Here is a 15481-nt window from a genome sequence, read left to right as displayed (position 1 = left end):
AAACCCTATGAGTTAGGACCAAGAGGGACTTAAAACTAGTACCCTTATTCTATACTCAGTATTACATTTTTCTCATATCTCTAGACATACAATTATCAGAGATGTGTAGCATTATAGGTTAGGCAAATCATGACTCTGGAAATCCTCATGGGGGGGCCCCACTTATTGTTGACTCAGTAACATTGAATTGTGTTAGTTAAAATAGGTATGGTTTCTAGGAATAAACAGAAAGCTCTCATGCAAGCAAAATGGGCAGGTGTTTGCTTTACCTTTATCCTCTCTTTAGTGATGATCTACATGTTCCTTTTTTTATATGTTAAAGGCCTTGCTAGTAGAGTAGGAAAATGGTGAATTTGCAAAATCTTGGAAAGTTTTTTATTCAGTTGTCATCGTTGTTGTTGTTGTTGTTTTAGTTTACATTTCAGCAATACAAAGCTATCGCTATGTCCTTATACACATCATCATGCTCTGTCATGCTTTCATGCCTTTTCCGTGCCTCTGGAATGCCTTCCTATTTTAAAAAAATTATCCATTCATTGCTTGATTACAGATCCCCTTCTAATCCAGCTGAACCATTGCTGCCTTTGTGAAATCTTCCCTCACTCCCCTAGTTAGACTTAGCTCTTCCTTCTTCTGCTTCTTCTACTGTGCTACAAATAACACTTTAAGAGCATTCGTGACAATTGTGTGCATGTTTGCTTTAGAATGAACTTGTAAGAACTTTGAGGGTAGGAAGCATATTGTCATCTCTAGCAGCTTGCACAGTGTTTAGTACTTAGAAGGTTATCAAAAGCCACTAGTTAAATTTGTTGAATGTGTCCACAAGGACCTCATTGGCTAGTGGAAGAACAGATAGGTGAACCAAAGTCCAGCGTATATTGTGGCAAGTGCTGTAATAAAGGGAGTGGAAAGTGCTACAACAACATAGAGAAAAAAGGGATTGGTAGACTGTGGATGGCCTCATTGGAGGAAGTGACATTGGAATTGGGTCTTAAAAAATGAGTAGTGCTCTAAACATTTAGGAGCAGGGGAAGGATATTCAGGGTAGAGGGAATACTTAAGGCAAGGACATGGAGGTGTGACATTGCATAGAGTATTGGAGAAACAAGAAAGAATTTGGTATCACTTATATGGAAGGTTCCTGGGAGTAAAATAGTGCAAGATGAACCTGGCAAAAGATATGTATCTGGTGGAGATCAGAGACCTTGGATGTCAGGCTCCGTTCTTCTGAAATATGTGCTTTATACTGAAGAATTCTGGACAGTGCAGTTAATAATGCCTCTAATATATTTTAGAGTATCTGTAAAAGTGAATAGGTTCTAAGCTTTGTGTATTAATTATTGCAATTCAGCAAACCAGTTGTGAGACAACTTAGGGGCACAATATTTATGGCAGAATGGCAAATGCAAAGGCCCTGGAACAGCCGTCTATCATACTTTTCTTTGCTTCGTTAAGTAAGGCTTATCATCCAAATAAAAATATAAGCTCCTGGAAGGCAGAATTTACATTGTATATTTTTTTCAACCCCTCTTATTCTAGGCAAGAGTAGAAACTATCTGTATTTATTGAAATGAAATGAATTGACTAGTTTCTGTAGGTATTAATGCTGGTAATATTTCAAAATTGTTGAAAGCTGCATAATCAGTCTGAAGTAAAAGCATTTTGATAACTTTTAACTTTATGTACACTGAGGATCTGGGGTGAGCCAAACTTCCAAGCAGCCTTTCATTTTTAGAGGGATGATATCACATGGTAAACATTAATTTCCGGTGTGTTTATGGTAGAAGAATAATGGAAGATAGTGAAGACTAAATGAAACTTGTACTAGGAGAAATAATAATTTTTCACTTATTTGAGAAACTAAGAAATATTAATTACCTGTATAAATAATAAATACCACATAAAGTATCACCTATTAGCATTGTTCTTTTTTTTCAGCTGGGTGGTAGGGACGTACTAATCTTTATGCTATTTACATACTTTTTATGTATGGCCCAGTTCATAATAAAATTGGACATAATAATTAGTAGTATGGTTTGTGTCCTAACTCAATGCCAATTTACAAATTCCATTTTGTAGTTAAGGTACTGTTCGAAGTTCACACTGCTATCACTTCTTATTAATTATTGCTTGAACAGTGTGTTGGCCCAAAAGTCCCAAATGCATATATGACACAAAGGTTCAGCTATCCGTTTCCCTTAGTGATTCTTTATAGGCTCAACTAACTCATTATGTATTCAAGTTCTTTAAGAACCCCTAAAGCTGTTTGCCTCCGTGTAAGAGGACAGTACTAGCAAGCCTGGTTGTGCCACTGTTTCTTTGGGGTCTGCGAGACTTCTGAAGAAACATGCCTCGTCTAGAATTCATATTCCCCAAGACTGTCAAACTCTTCCATGATTGTGTACTAGTCAGTGTTTTTATGCATATCTCTTTGAACATTGTTAGTGCTCAGTAAATATTAGACTATCAAAAGGAAAACATACTTTCAAATACAAGTTGGTACCATAGTGCATTAAATTACTTTTCCTGCTTTCTTTGGTTATTTTTCACCCTTTGCAAAGGCGGTAACTTTAAGAGGATCATGCTTTGGCTTACTGTGTCTTCCAGACACTTCATGAAATGCTATTTCTCTCTTTATCTTTCATCCTACACCGATACACGAGAAGATATACCTTATTTCAGTGAAATCCCATGGTAACCAAGGGCTTCATGATGGTGTATGCTAGCATCGGAGCATTTTTGTTTAACAGAGAACAAGAATCTAGTGTATAGTGACAGGAACCTTTCCCAGCAGGAGTAAGAGGCATATGGTTTGTATAATAAATAGTCTCTTAAAATGACTAAGTCATAAAAATGTCTTGTTCTTGGTTGTGCACATTCTTTCCGAAGTGAAGCTGGCCTACTTCCCTTATCTTTTATTCCCTGGGCTGGCATCCTTGGAAACACATTGATTGGGAGGTTTGGAGACAAGTAATTCTAATGGAAATATTGGAACATAACAGCAGGGCATTTTGTATCATTACAGATTTACCCTTCTACATGGCACCTAGCCTCCAAAAATTCTTGCCATGCTGATTTTTACATGATACCACTTATTTTATGTAGCATGGGCAATGAAGAGCAATGTTCCTCCATTATGGCCAGACCTATAAGTCAGATTTAGAAATCCTACGAGAAGAGGCATGAGCTGTTCAGAACCAATTTGGAAAGTATACAATTAACTAAAAATTTTTATTTGGAAAAATATCCACAGCAAATTAGACATGTGAGGAATACCTTGCTTTGGGTTACACATTATCTGAGTGGATAGGCTCATAGGCTGTGTTTAATGATGTAGCCTTACTATACTTACAGTAATTTATCTTATTTTATTTACAGTGGGTTTTTTTTTTTAAAGATTTTATTTACTTATTTGAGAGAGAGAGAACGAGCAGGGGGAGGGACAGAGGGAGAAGCAGGCTTCCCACAGAGCAGGGAGCCCAACGCGGTACTGGATCCCAGGACCCCGGGATCACGACCCGAGCGAAAGGCAGCCGCTTAACCGACTGAGCCACCAGGCACCCCTTTCCTGGCAGTGGTTTAACTGGCCGCTGCTTTCTTACTCTTTCTGCCTTTCTCCCCCCACCCCCGCCCTTCTCTCTTCTCTCTCTCACAAGCTACAGACACACACACACACACACACACACACACACATTTACTGAGTGACTCTGCACATCAATGATACAACAAAAGTACATGTCTGCGTTTTGATGAGTAATGAGTAATCTCTCTGTATGGAATGAAGAAAAGCTGATTACGTCTCTGATTTTTATATTTTCATTTTCATCTCAAATACTTTATTTTGTTATTCTTTGTGGGTACTCTGGTCATTTCCTCAAATCACGCAGAAACAGCATTTTCCTCATCACGACTGAGCTGTGTAGCATTGAAGAAGGACCATTTGGCCGAAGCAGAACCATCAGTGACTAGCACGGCGGCCAACGGCAGCCTGGAGGCAGTCATGCTTTGGGGGGTTTTCAGGCTTTGGCGAAAAGCAGCAAGCATAAGTGGGAAATTAAGAATAGTAGCTCCTCATGCTAATAATTTATTAGCAGTGTTGTGAGTTCTGACAGGAGAACCCATTTCCCTCTCGTTTAGCCTCTGTCCTCCATGCCTGAGAGCTCTGAGGTAATGAAAAGACAGAAATACTACAGCAGTGACAGCAGTTACGACAGCAGCCGCAGCGCTTCAGAATCGGAGGACAACGAGAACGAAGAGTACCAAAATAAGAACAGAGAAAAGCAAGTTACGTATAACCTTAAACAGTCCAACAACTACAAATTAATTCAACAATCCAGTAAGTTAATTTCTTCTAATTTCGTTGTTATGTGAAGAATTATGGAACAGAAATTACTGAGCTCAATAAAAGACCTTGGGCCACAAGAACCCTTGTTGTGTGTGAGGGGACCTGGACTCCATCCCACTTCCTTCCCTCACCTGACCTGGGCACACCGCACAGTCCCTTCCAGGGGCTGCAAATGGAAAACAAACAGGCTGAATGAAGGAACTCTGCGAGTCCTTTCTTCTCTCTTTCATAGTTTTTGTGAAGTCCTGGATTGTTGCATGGATTTTGTGAAATGGGCCTCATGGCTGCTGATCTGCGGGCTGCATTCTCTTTTAAGACAGTTATGTTCCCTCGTTTCATTTCCCCCCACTTTGCCTCCCTTTTGGTCACCAGTTTTATTTTATATGCTCACCTCTTCTTAAAAAATGTGTGTATCTCTCCAGGCATTTGACTTGAACCTCTCTGTGAGCCACGCAATTGTGAAATAGTTGAAGTTTTGTTCCCTCCTGTTTTCATCAGGGCTAAGCACTTAAGTGAGGACTTTTGGGATACCTACAGCAAGTATTCCGGACAGTAACCAACCAGCTGCTCTGTTGGCTTCCTTTCCGCCTTCTTCTTTTCTCTTTCTTCCTTTCTTTTCACATTTTCTCTCTCCTCCCTTCTGTCATTCATTCCTTTTTTGATTTCACATATGTCCACAATTCTTTCATCTCCCGAAGTCCAGTGTGGCATTGCTGTTTTCTCAGGCTCATTTGGATCCCTCTTTCCCCATGCTGCCTCCAAGGCAGGGCTTTTCTTAACCCCTATCTCTCTTGTCTCTGCCTCGTCCTCCATTGTCCCAGGGCTCCATGAGAAGGACCAGTTCAGTCACGCAGTAAACACAACTGTGATCCTTCATTGATTTCCAGCAATGGTTTACTTAATATGTTAGTTCTCTGGTAATGAGAGTGCTTTAAACCTGGCCTTCCATACTTATGGCAAAATGCCACGAGGAATGCAGCACAAACAGATGAAGATCTTTAATTATCTCTTACCAAATTATCATGAAGACTTTTAATATTCTTTCTTTTCCTTTACTTTCTTTTACTGAATTGTTTTTATAAAGATACATGCTAATGTTCCTGTCTTTGAGAGTTCATGTGTTTGGAGGGGAAATAATGTATTATATTGCATTTCATTTATTTATTTACTCATTTAAGATGTCTATTGTGAGCACCTGTTCTAGAGTTTGCTAGCTATTTTATCAGTTACTTCCTTTTTTCCTTAAAGATGCCTTAAGTACTTTCAGTGTGTCTCTGAATGTATGACTCTGTTTCTCTTTTGGAAGCTGACGTTGTCTTGTCCAGATCTCATTGGTTGTTTATCTCCTTGTGTAAGGTGTGCATCCCTAAGAGCGCAAGCCAACAGAGGATGAGGGTAGGGTTGCGAAAATGTTGCCAAGATTTCTATAGCTCTGCAGTTGTTCTTTGTTCTCAGACCCAAAATAAATTGAGATCAGAAAAATAGTGCACTAAAAATGTTTTTAAGTGTGAATTCACATTTTAAAGCTAACTTAGCTCAGTTATATATCTTCTTCCTTATTAGTTATATTTTATTTTTATAGTCATTAGGAATTACCACAAAGGTTTCCATTTGTTTTATACTCTCTCTTTAATATTACACTAAGGAATACCATAGCCACAAAACCTCCTTGAGCTTTCTCTCCGAAGTGATGCTAATGATGGGACAAAATCCAGATTATGTGTAACATTTTCTGGTGTAGAGAGCTAACTTAGGAAATTTACACTTGCTATAGTTTCAGAGATATATTTTGGGTTGATATAAGGTGTTCATATATAAAACTATATGAAAGATTTTTCTCAAATAACTTGTATATGCAAGTTACAACCATTTTTTGCTCATCTACCTAAATATTATTGGCGTGTCTAGTGATTTAATTATTCTGTCTGAATTTCCAGTGTATGCAGGGGAAAAGTGGGAATCTGTGCTGATTCAAGAGAAAGGATATTTTCCTTCTGCACCTGTGATCAGGTTATACATGTCCAAACTATCACCTTACGCCCTTGAAGAGAGCAGAAACAAGGTGTAGGTAGTAGCACATGCTTTTGTGTTTTCCTAGGAGCAGATTGACTAGTGATATGTTCCTCACACAGCTCTTCTCTAGAAGCATAGTCCTTTAAAAAAATTGGATGTGACTTTTAGGTTCAGAAGAAGGTTAATAATTGGAACAAGTGGAAATTTTTTTTTAAACATCTTTTACAGCTTTAATGAGTATATTTTTTATACTCACCAGAACCAAATGGTATTAGGCTCAAAATATCCTATAGAAATACATCCCTAAATATAAGGTTTATGTCCATTGCCTTTAAAAGGCTTAAATTTTTTTCAACGGCTAATGAAGAGAAATATTTGGGTATTCAACCTGCCTTCATGTGAGCTTTATTATATTATTTAATTAATGAAGATTGATGTATTCCCCGAGGAGAGAGAGAATATAGAACAGAGGGTATTTACAAAATGAACTAAAAAGGATATAACTGTTGATGATATTGAGTGATATTCTATTTCCCTGTGCCAGGAATCAAAATTTACCTGGAACAGTTGGTTCTCTTTTTTAAATGGTCTCAATATTCATTGGGGGAAGATATTCTTTGGTTTTCCCTCGTTTGTTCTGATAACAACCCTCTAGACCTAGAAATTTTTTTCTTGACTTAAATCTTCTACTATGGGAATTTAAATCTAGGTTTTCTTTTCATTCTTTTCTCCTGTGAATAAGAAGACTACCTGTCTACTACTACTCTTGTAATACCAATTATATATTTAAACTCTATTAGGATAATCTTTATGTCTTTCTTCTGTTTTACTGGTTTTGTTTTGTTTTGTTTTTTCTTATGTGCCCTAAATTCTATAACATCCATTTATTCTGGCCACTCTCTAGACTCCTTTCCATCCCTCCCTATGAATCTTGCTATAAAATATTCTATTTTTAACCTATACACAGATTCTAATAAATGACCAGTCTAATGCAAAGATAGTAGGTGGCATCATGCTATAGAAAGAAAGGGAGGATACTGACATTATATAGGTCAGGACTTAAACCTGAGGTTGGCCATTTTCTCGTCATGTGATCTTGAGAAAGTTCTTCTTCTGAACCTCCAGACAATGCAGATTCCTACTTCAGAGGGTTTCTGTGAGGATTAAGATGAAAGCGTAGCACCTAGCAAGATGCCTGACTTACAGAAGGTGCTCCATAAATGTTAGTTTTCCTTTCTTCTGGTTCTTTCATGTCATGTTTCAAGAACAGAACTGTTTAAAAAATTGTTCTCATGGTAACCATTCTTAATACATGATAGGGGTTCTGCACCAAATTTACTGTTTAAATTGAAGAATTAACTTCAAACTCATATTCTCATGATGATGTCTATGCTTTCACATTTATTGCTGTTTTGCTACCATGTGGTCTAATTGTTAGTTTAAATCCGATACAGTGGGAAACTTACTAACTCTGCTACTGTACTGTCCCTCCTGTCCATTATCATAGGCTCCATTAGGCGCTCAGTCAGTTGCCCTCGGTCCATCTCTTCTCAGTCACCTTCTAGCGCGGACAGCCGCCCCTTTTCTGCGCAACAAGTGATACCAGCATCCCGGCCAACTTCAGGGTCCCGGTCACATTCTTTAAACCGTGCCTCCTCCTACATGAGGCATCTGCCTCACACTAATGATGCCAGCTCTCCTAACTCTCAGATGGTAAGTCACTGATTCTGCTCCTCTGAGATTACAGGAAGCACAATACTCAGGATTTAGATGGCAAAGGGATTGTCTGGGAGGGGGACAGATTGAACCCCAGATCCTTTCTGTAACTCAGCTCATGGTCTTCTGGAATTTGGATTATTCATCTATCTTAACCTGTAACTTAAAAAGCAGACTCCTCTATATCATAGAACTTGAGGATGGACACTGAGAATAGCATTTTATTTTCCATTTGCTGATGGTGTAGGATAATTTTGTTGAATTTCATCTGAGTAGGTATATCATTTTGCAGTGTATTGTGCAGTACAGCTGTAAATTTGGGGGAATTTGTTGGACAGTAAATTTTCCTTAATGGGACTCTTGATTAATAGGTTAAAAAAACAAACCATTGATAAATTATCCTTAGAGCACTGAAGTATTAACATTGTTGATAATGTTTTCTTTATATTTAAATTAACATATCTCATTCTCTCCTTAGCATGAATCCCAGAGATTCGTGTTGAAGAAGTCAGCGAGTTTATTTTGCAACTAGGCTTACTTGTAGATGCTCAAATAGATATCTCCTTGTACCTTCACATAGGCCAGGGATTTATTTAATTTGTTTATTTAATGTGAGTGATGTTCCCAAATAGAAGAGTTTAGAAAATATAAATGAATGAATGAATTTCACTTGGTATCAATCAATAATTATTTTTTCTAATCAAGAATTGCCTAGGGTATATGTAACAAATGAACTGACCAGGAAGTCTTTTTTTAAACACTTATATTTTTATTTTAGTATTTTGAGCTAAATAAACTGTAACTGTGTGGAAGTGTGAAAGACACTCTTGGGAAATTGTATCCAGTTAACCCTAAGAATAAATGTAAAAGAAATTATTTTCTTTTTCATTGTTTTTTTTTTTAAATTAAAAGTGCATCATTTTTACCTAGAAATATCTTTCAGATTATAGTGGCACAATGAAATAAGACCCCCTCCAAATATCTGTATTCTTTCAAATTTAAGAGTGAGTCTTTGCGGCAACTGAGAACAAAGGAACAAGAAGATGATCTAACAAGTCAGACCTTATTTGTCCTCAAGGACATGAAGATCCGGTTTCCAGGAAAATCAGATGCAGAATCATTACTTCTGATAGAAGATGTGAGTATCTGACGTATATGAAATTTCAAGGAGCTTGCAACTTTTTATTATTCTTCTTAAAATATTAAAATTTATTTCCTGATGGCATTATTCTCAATGACATGGTAAACTTAACTGGTGTTCTTTTCAACCTCCACAAGCTTTAGAAAATACAGGGCTTATATTAATTATTATGATTCATGAGCAGTGAGATCACGTAATCAGTAATGCAAAGTATCTTTTAGTATCTAGTCTTATTTTAATGATGCAATTGCTTCATCAAGTAAGAATAATTACTGTTAAATAATTACTGTTTTTAATGATGAAAGAAATATCAAAGTTAAGCTTCCTTCTGTAAAGATTTAGAAGGATCTAACATGGGATGAGTTGTAATGAAAAAAAATAGGGCCCTGGGTATGAAATGTCAAGAATATTTGAATGTGATACCTTGAATGGTTTTTGTCAAATTGTGAAATGGCTTATGTCGGGTGTGTTTTTCTTCTTATAAACACATTTGCACCACCCAGTGGAACATTCTAAAATGACACAGTCCTGAAAATTCACATTAAAGTCAATGACTTACTCCTATTTTAGAAAGAAGTTCCAAGTTATTCAGATATTTCTGGTGAAAGAGCATTCCTTCAGAGATTGATTTCATTTAAACATCTGTTTCAAATTGACATTCCTAGGTAATCCCTCAGTAACAGAAGATTGTTTTCTGGTTTCCCTGTTTTGTTTAGTTTTGTTTGGGGTTTTGGTTTTTGGTTTTGGGTTGTGGGTTTTTTTTTTGGTTTGTTTTGGTTTGTTTTTGTTGTTGCTGTTGTTGTTCCAGAGGAGAAGGCACCATCTAGTGGCCAGTAGTAGGATAAGAACCAGAACGATGCACTTGGCATTTTTCACATTTTATCATTACTTTAGACCTGTCTGAAGCAACGGTCTTTCTGAAACAAAACAAACAAACCAAAAAGCCCTACAACAAATAATAACAAAAATTTAACTTTCTTAATTTAAAAAATTAATAGTGGCAATTTCTATTTTGTAATCATGCCATAGTTATGAGCAAAATCCCCAAATATTATACATTATTTTGTTATATGAATATTTTAAAAAGTGAAAATGGTATCTTACTTACAAACGAGCTGATATTTGTTACATCAAGGAAAAAGGAGGAAAAATTAACATTAGTTGTAAAGCATTATGTAGATGTGTTTTTATTTACATGCTATTTTATTCAATCAAGTTCTTTTCTAGGTAAAGACAAAAATTTTGTACCATTTTACATATATTTCTTAGAGATATTAGTTATAGACCAACCTTTTGAATCAGGTAGAAGAAAAATCAGATAATCAGAAAGTAGAACTAATATTTGTGGCTGATGTGATTGTTTTATAAAGAATTGGCTTATATAATTAGTAAAATATAATGGGTAATTATATAAGACATTAGGTTGTTTACTATATGTTTACTATATGCAGCAAATATTTTAATTTGTTTGCTACAGTATATATTACTAGAATATATATTTGGAAATTTTGCAGATTTGTAACAATAAAAACCCAATAAAAACAAAACAAAGGCATAATAGAATCCTGATTACATATAGGCTATCTTCTAATGTATTGTTCAATATTCTGTTATTATATAGGGTGATGTGTTAAATATAGCTCTTAGAATTAAAATGGAAAATCTGTGTTTTGGGCTACTTCCCAAATCCTATGTACCTGAAGACATTTGACTTCCATTTATTAGAGACTGTGTGCTTTTTATATCAAGAAGAGAAAACTTTGGATTCTGATGGCTTCTTTAACTTAGAAATCTTTGCACACGTCTTTATGAAAGTAGACATTCTTTATTGCAAGTGATATTACAGTGCTTCTGTTTCACAAATAAATAAAATTGGTTTCAACCCATTTATTTGCTCTTTGTTACTTTTGAGGAAAATTTTAGATTAAATTTCTTAATGTTTCTTCCCCAAAACAGATCATTGATAACTGGAAGTATCATAAAACAAAAGTGGCTTCATATTGGCTCATAAAATTGGACTCTGTAAAACAACGGAAAGTGAGTAATGCCAAAAAATAGGTTTGCCCTTTGGGGTTATGTATTAAGATCATTAAACCATATTCATAATCAAACCATGTTCATGTTTATTTGTTTACTCATTTCTTTACCAAATATTTATTACACAGCTACTATGTTTCAGGTACTGTTCTAGGTTCTGAGATTAAAAAAATGAATTTAAGAAAATTCATTTAAGCCCCGTCGTCTCATAGAGCTTATATTTTAGTTAAGGTGTTTGATAATAAACAATATGTACTAGAATGTAGGGTAGTTTTAAGTACCAGGAAGAAAAATAAATGAGGGTGAAAAATAGAAGGTAACCGTAGAGCAGAGACCTAAAGGGAATAGTGCTGTGCAGATCCCTGCAAGTACGATGTATCAGGAGGAGGGGAGAGCAGTTACTGAGGCCCTGAGTCACAAGTCAGCTTGATTGCGTGCACGAGGCACAGAAGGCATCATTTCATTCCCTCATGTATGGGATAGTTGGCCTTTGGCGTTCAAGAATGAAGTGGTGGTGAACACTGAAGTGGGATACATGGGCAGGGGTCAGATCACAGCTTCAGAGGCTGTATAAACACCATGGGTTTTATTCCAAGTGATGGGAAGTTGCTGGAAAATTTTGAGCAGAAGAGTTATGTAGTCTGGTTTACAATTTAAAAGAATCACAAGAGCTTAGAGAATAGAACTGGAGGAGAGGGAATGTAGCAGAATACAAGTAGAGACCAACTAGGAGGTTTTTGGAGTGATGGAGGCAAGAGCTAATGGTTGCTTAGCTAGGGTGGTAACTGAATGGGCAGATGCTGGGGAAGAGCAAGGGTTTCCAGCTATTATTACTGTTGTTTCATTTTACTTTGATTTTGGTTTTGGACTTATTAAGCCTGATATATTGATTAGACATCCAATTGAAGGTATTGAGTATGTAGTTGTATATGTGAGTTTTTGAGTTCAGAGCTAAGGTTGTGTATGGAGATATAAAATTGAAGAGTCAACTAGGATATTTAAACCGGTGGGACTGGATGATTACCTCGAGAGTGAGTGTGGTCAGAAAATAGAAGAGCTTTAAGAACTGAGACCTGCATCACTTCTACATGTAGAAACCAGAGATGGGTGTGTGTGTGTGTGTGTGTGTGTGTTGGGGGGAAGGCAGATAATTTAAGGGGACTGAGAAGGAGCAGCCAGTGAGGCATGAAAAACCATGAGAACTGGGTGTCTCTGAAGCCAAGTTAGGAAATTATTTTAAGGACACAGTGATCAGTGGAGTCGGATGTGGCTGCTAGGGGCTGTACGATGAGCAGGAAGACCTGACTGCTGTTTTTGGCAATGTGGAAGTTAGTAGTTACCTAATCATAACAATTCTGGGGAATGGTAGGGAGTAAAACTTGAGTGGAGTTGGTTCCAAGGGATGAAAAGCACAGCTAGCGCAGGCACCTTTTCAAGGAGTTTTGCTGTAGAGAGGAAAGGGAAAATATGGTAGCTGGAGAGCGACGTGGGTTAATGACAAGGTTTTGTTTGTTTTGGTTTGTTTTTAAGATGAAGATATTTGCAGTTGTTTGTGTGCTGATGAAAATGATCTAGAAGACAGGAATGGCACAGGAAAGAGAGGTGATAGAAAATCCTTGTGTAAGTAAGCTGGGATGGTTTGTCCTAACCGGGAGCATTTGTTCTCATAGGAGGGAAGGCAGGGTCTGGCCTCATGGAGGGAAGATGTAAAGGTTTTCTTCTGATGGGGAGGGGCTTTTAGGGATTGAAGGAGACAGTAAAAGGTATGTAATAGTCATCTTGGACAGGAGAGGGGAGTGGCCAGCAGCCTGAGCAGCCCATCAACTGCATTGCAACATCATTTTGGAGGAGGTATACTATTTTAGTAGCTTTAATGAAGTTGTATTCCTTCAGGAATGCAAGCTATCATTTCCTCTTCTAAGATTTATTGCTAATAAGCTGAAAGTTGACACTGATCAAATGATGACTTTTAAATTATATACTTTTATCTGAGTGAAGTGAACTTACAATTTTGCATTAACACATTCAACAAATAATTGCTTGGTGTTCTGCCACGTGCCAAACACCAGGCTGCCATCGAGGAGGGTATAGCAAAGCTGGTACAGAGGTAGACTGAAAACATACTATAAGTCCTGAATACATGTTTGCCAAGTCACTGAATGTGGCCTTGATTGATTAAAATAAGGACTTCTTATTAGAATTGGAACCCCAAATTTCCTCAAGTCCATGTACTCTTTGTAATCTAGAAGGTGAAAGACTGTAGGTGAGTTGCTCATTAAAATAAAATATCCAGAAGCAGATTACAGTGTTTATAAGACATTAATACATGATAAATGTGACATTTTAAAGCAGTGGAGAAATGATAATTTTCCCCCTAAATGATACTAAAGCAATTGGCTATCTATTTGTAAGAAAATTAAGTTGGAGCTTTATCTCTCACTATATGCAAAAATAAATTCCAGGTGGATTAGAGCTTTATATGTAAAAAGAGAAAACATTAAAAGTTTAAAAGGAAAGGATACGTTTGTAATCTTAGAATGGGGGAAACCACTTCTTAAGAAAGACTTCAAACCCAGAAGACTTAAAGAAAATATTGGCAGATTTGATTACATGAAAACTTTAAAACAAATTAAAAAGCAGCAGCTGTGAGGAGAATGGGGGAGGGGCATTGAGGAAGATAGATATTTGCAGCACATAAAGTACAAAGTAACACCAATAAACCAAAACCTCCTACAAATCAACCAGCAAAAGACAAACTATCCTATAAATATTAATAAATGAAATGGCAAAGTACATAAAAGGGCCATGAAAAGACAATTTATGGATCTTCAGATAGCCAATTAACATGTAAATAGATCCTGGCCTCACTAATGATGAAGGAAAAGCAAGTGAAAACCTTCATATTGGCAAAAATTAATAAGACAGAGGGGGCGGAGCAAGATGGCGGAGGAGTAGGAGACCTGGATTTTGTCTGGTCTCAGGAATTCATCTGGATGGGGATCAAACCATTCTGAACACCTACGAACTCAACAGATCGAAGAAAGGAATAACAGTAACTCTCTGAACAGAAAAGCGACCACTTTCTGGAAGGTAGGACGTGCGGAGAAGTGAATCCGAGGTGATATTCGGGAGGATAGACGGCGGGGGAGGGGGCCTCCGTCAGCCACTTCTGGCAAGTGATAGAGCCGCGGAGCACAAAATTGGAACTTTTAGAAGTCGGCTCCACTGAGGGACGTCGCTCCAGTGACTAAGCAGGGGGTGGAACCCTCGTGGGACAGTGTGGTCTCAGGACCCTCGGGGTCACAGGAAGACCGGGGGTGCCTGAGTGCGGCAGAGCTCCCACGTATCAGAGCGGGGAAGCCGGCTGCAGAGACGGAGCCGAGGTGTGGGCTCTCAGCTTGGGGTTGTCATAAACCATGATCCAGGGCACAGTCGGGCCACTGCTCCTCCAGCAGGGACCCAACAAGCGGCAGATCCGGGGAGACTCCCCTTCTTCCCCCGGGGGGAGTGGCATGGGAGCACACCGCAGGGATCTGCTGGGTTTGGAGACTCCACACCAGATCGGGTGCCAGAGATAGAAATGCTCGGTCACAGGCCGGGTGAGCACGGAGTACGGCCGGAGACCAGGGAGATGGGAGTGACTGACTGCTTTTCTCTGGGGTTCCGCTGAGGAGTGGGGCCCTGAGTTCTCAGCTCCTCCAGGGCAGAGATTGGGAGGCCGCCATTTTCACTCTCGGCCTCCAAAGCGGTACGGAAAGTTTGCAGGGAACAAAAGCTCCTGAGAGCAAACCCGAGCAGATTACTTAGCCCAAGGGCAGGGCAATTCTGCCTCCAGCAAAGACATTTGGGAACCACAGCAACAGGCCCCTCCCCCAGAAGATCAGTGAGAACAGCCAGCCAAGACCAAGTTTACCGATCAATGAGAACGGCAGAACTCCAGCGCTAGGGGAATACTGCACATAGAATCCATGGCTTTTTTACCATGACTCTTTAGTCTTTCGAAGTTAATTTTTTTAACTGTCTTTTTTTTTTTTCTGAATTTTTCTTTTTCCCTTTTTCAACCAACATCTTATCAATCCCTTTTTAAAAAAATTTTTTTTATTTTTCATTTTTAGAGTCATATTCTATCCCTTCATAGTAGTTACCCTTATTTTTGGCATATATATATAAGTTGTTCTCTAAAATTTTGAGATGCAGTTTCTTCTTCTTTTTTTTTTTAAAGATTTATT

General features: G+C 37.9%; 1 protein-coding gene across 1 annotated transcript in view; it reads left to right on the top strand.

Annotated features, from left to right (window-relative positions):
* The window catches only part of TTLL7 (tubulin tyrosine ligase like 7), a 120384-nt gene that overhangs the window by 78165 nt on the left and 26738 nt on the right, over positions 1-15481 (top strand). Inside the window, exons 12-15 of the mRNA XM_081817089.1 lie at positions 4138-4336; positions 7866-8071; positions 9078-9212; positions 11172-11268. Of these exons, the coding sequence (XP_081673215.1) occupies positions 4138-4336; positions 7866-8071; positions 9078-9212; positions 11172-11268 (637 nt within the window). The remainder of the gene's footprint in view (positions 1-4137; positions 4337-7865; positions 8072-9077; positions 9213-11171; positions 11269-15481) is intronic.

This window comes from Leptonychotes weddellii, chromosome 4, assembly GCF_054177405.1.
Source record: "Leptonychotes weddellii isolate Sample4059 chromosome 4, ASM5417740v2, whole genome shotgun sequence".
In the NCBI taxonomy this organism is placed as follows: Eukaryota; Metazoa; Chordata; class Mammalia; order Carnivora; family Phocidae; genus Leptonychotes; species Leptonychotes weddellii.
Note: the sequence above shows the minus strand (reverse complement) of the source record. Positions and strands in the feature narration are given on the sequence as shown.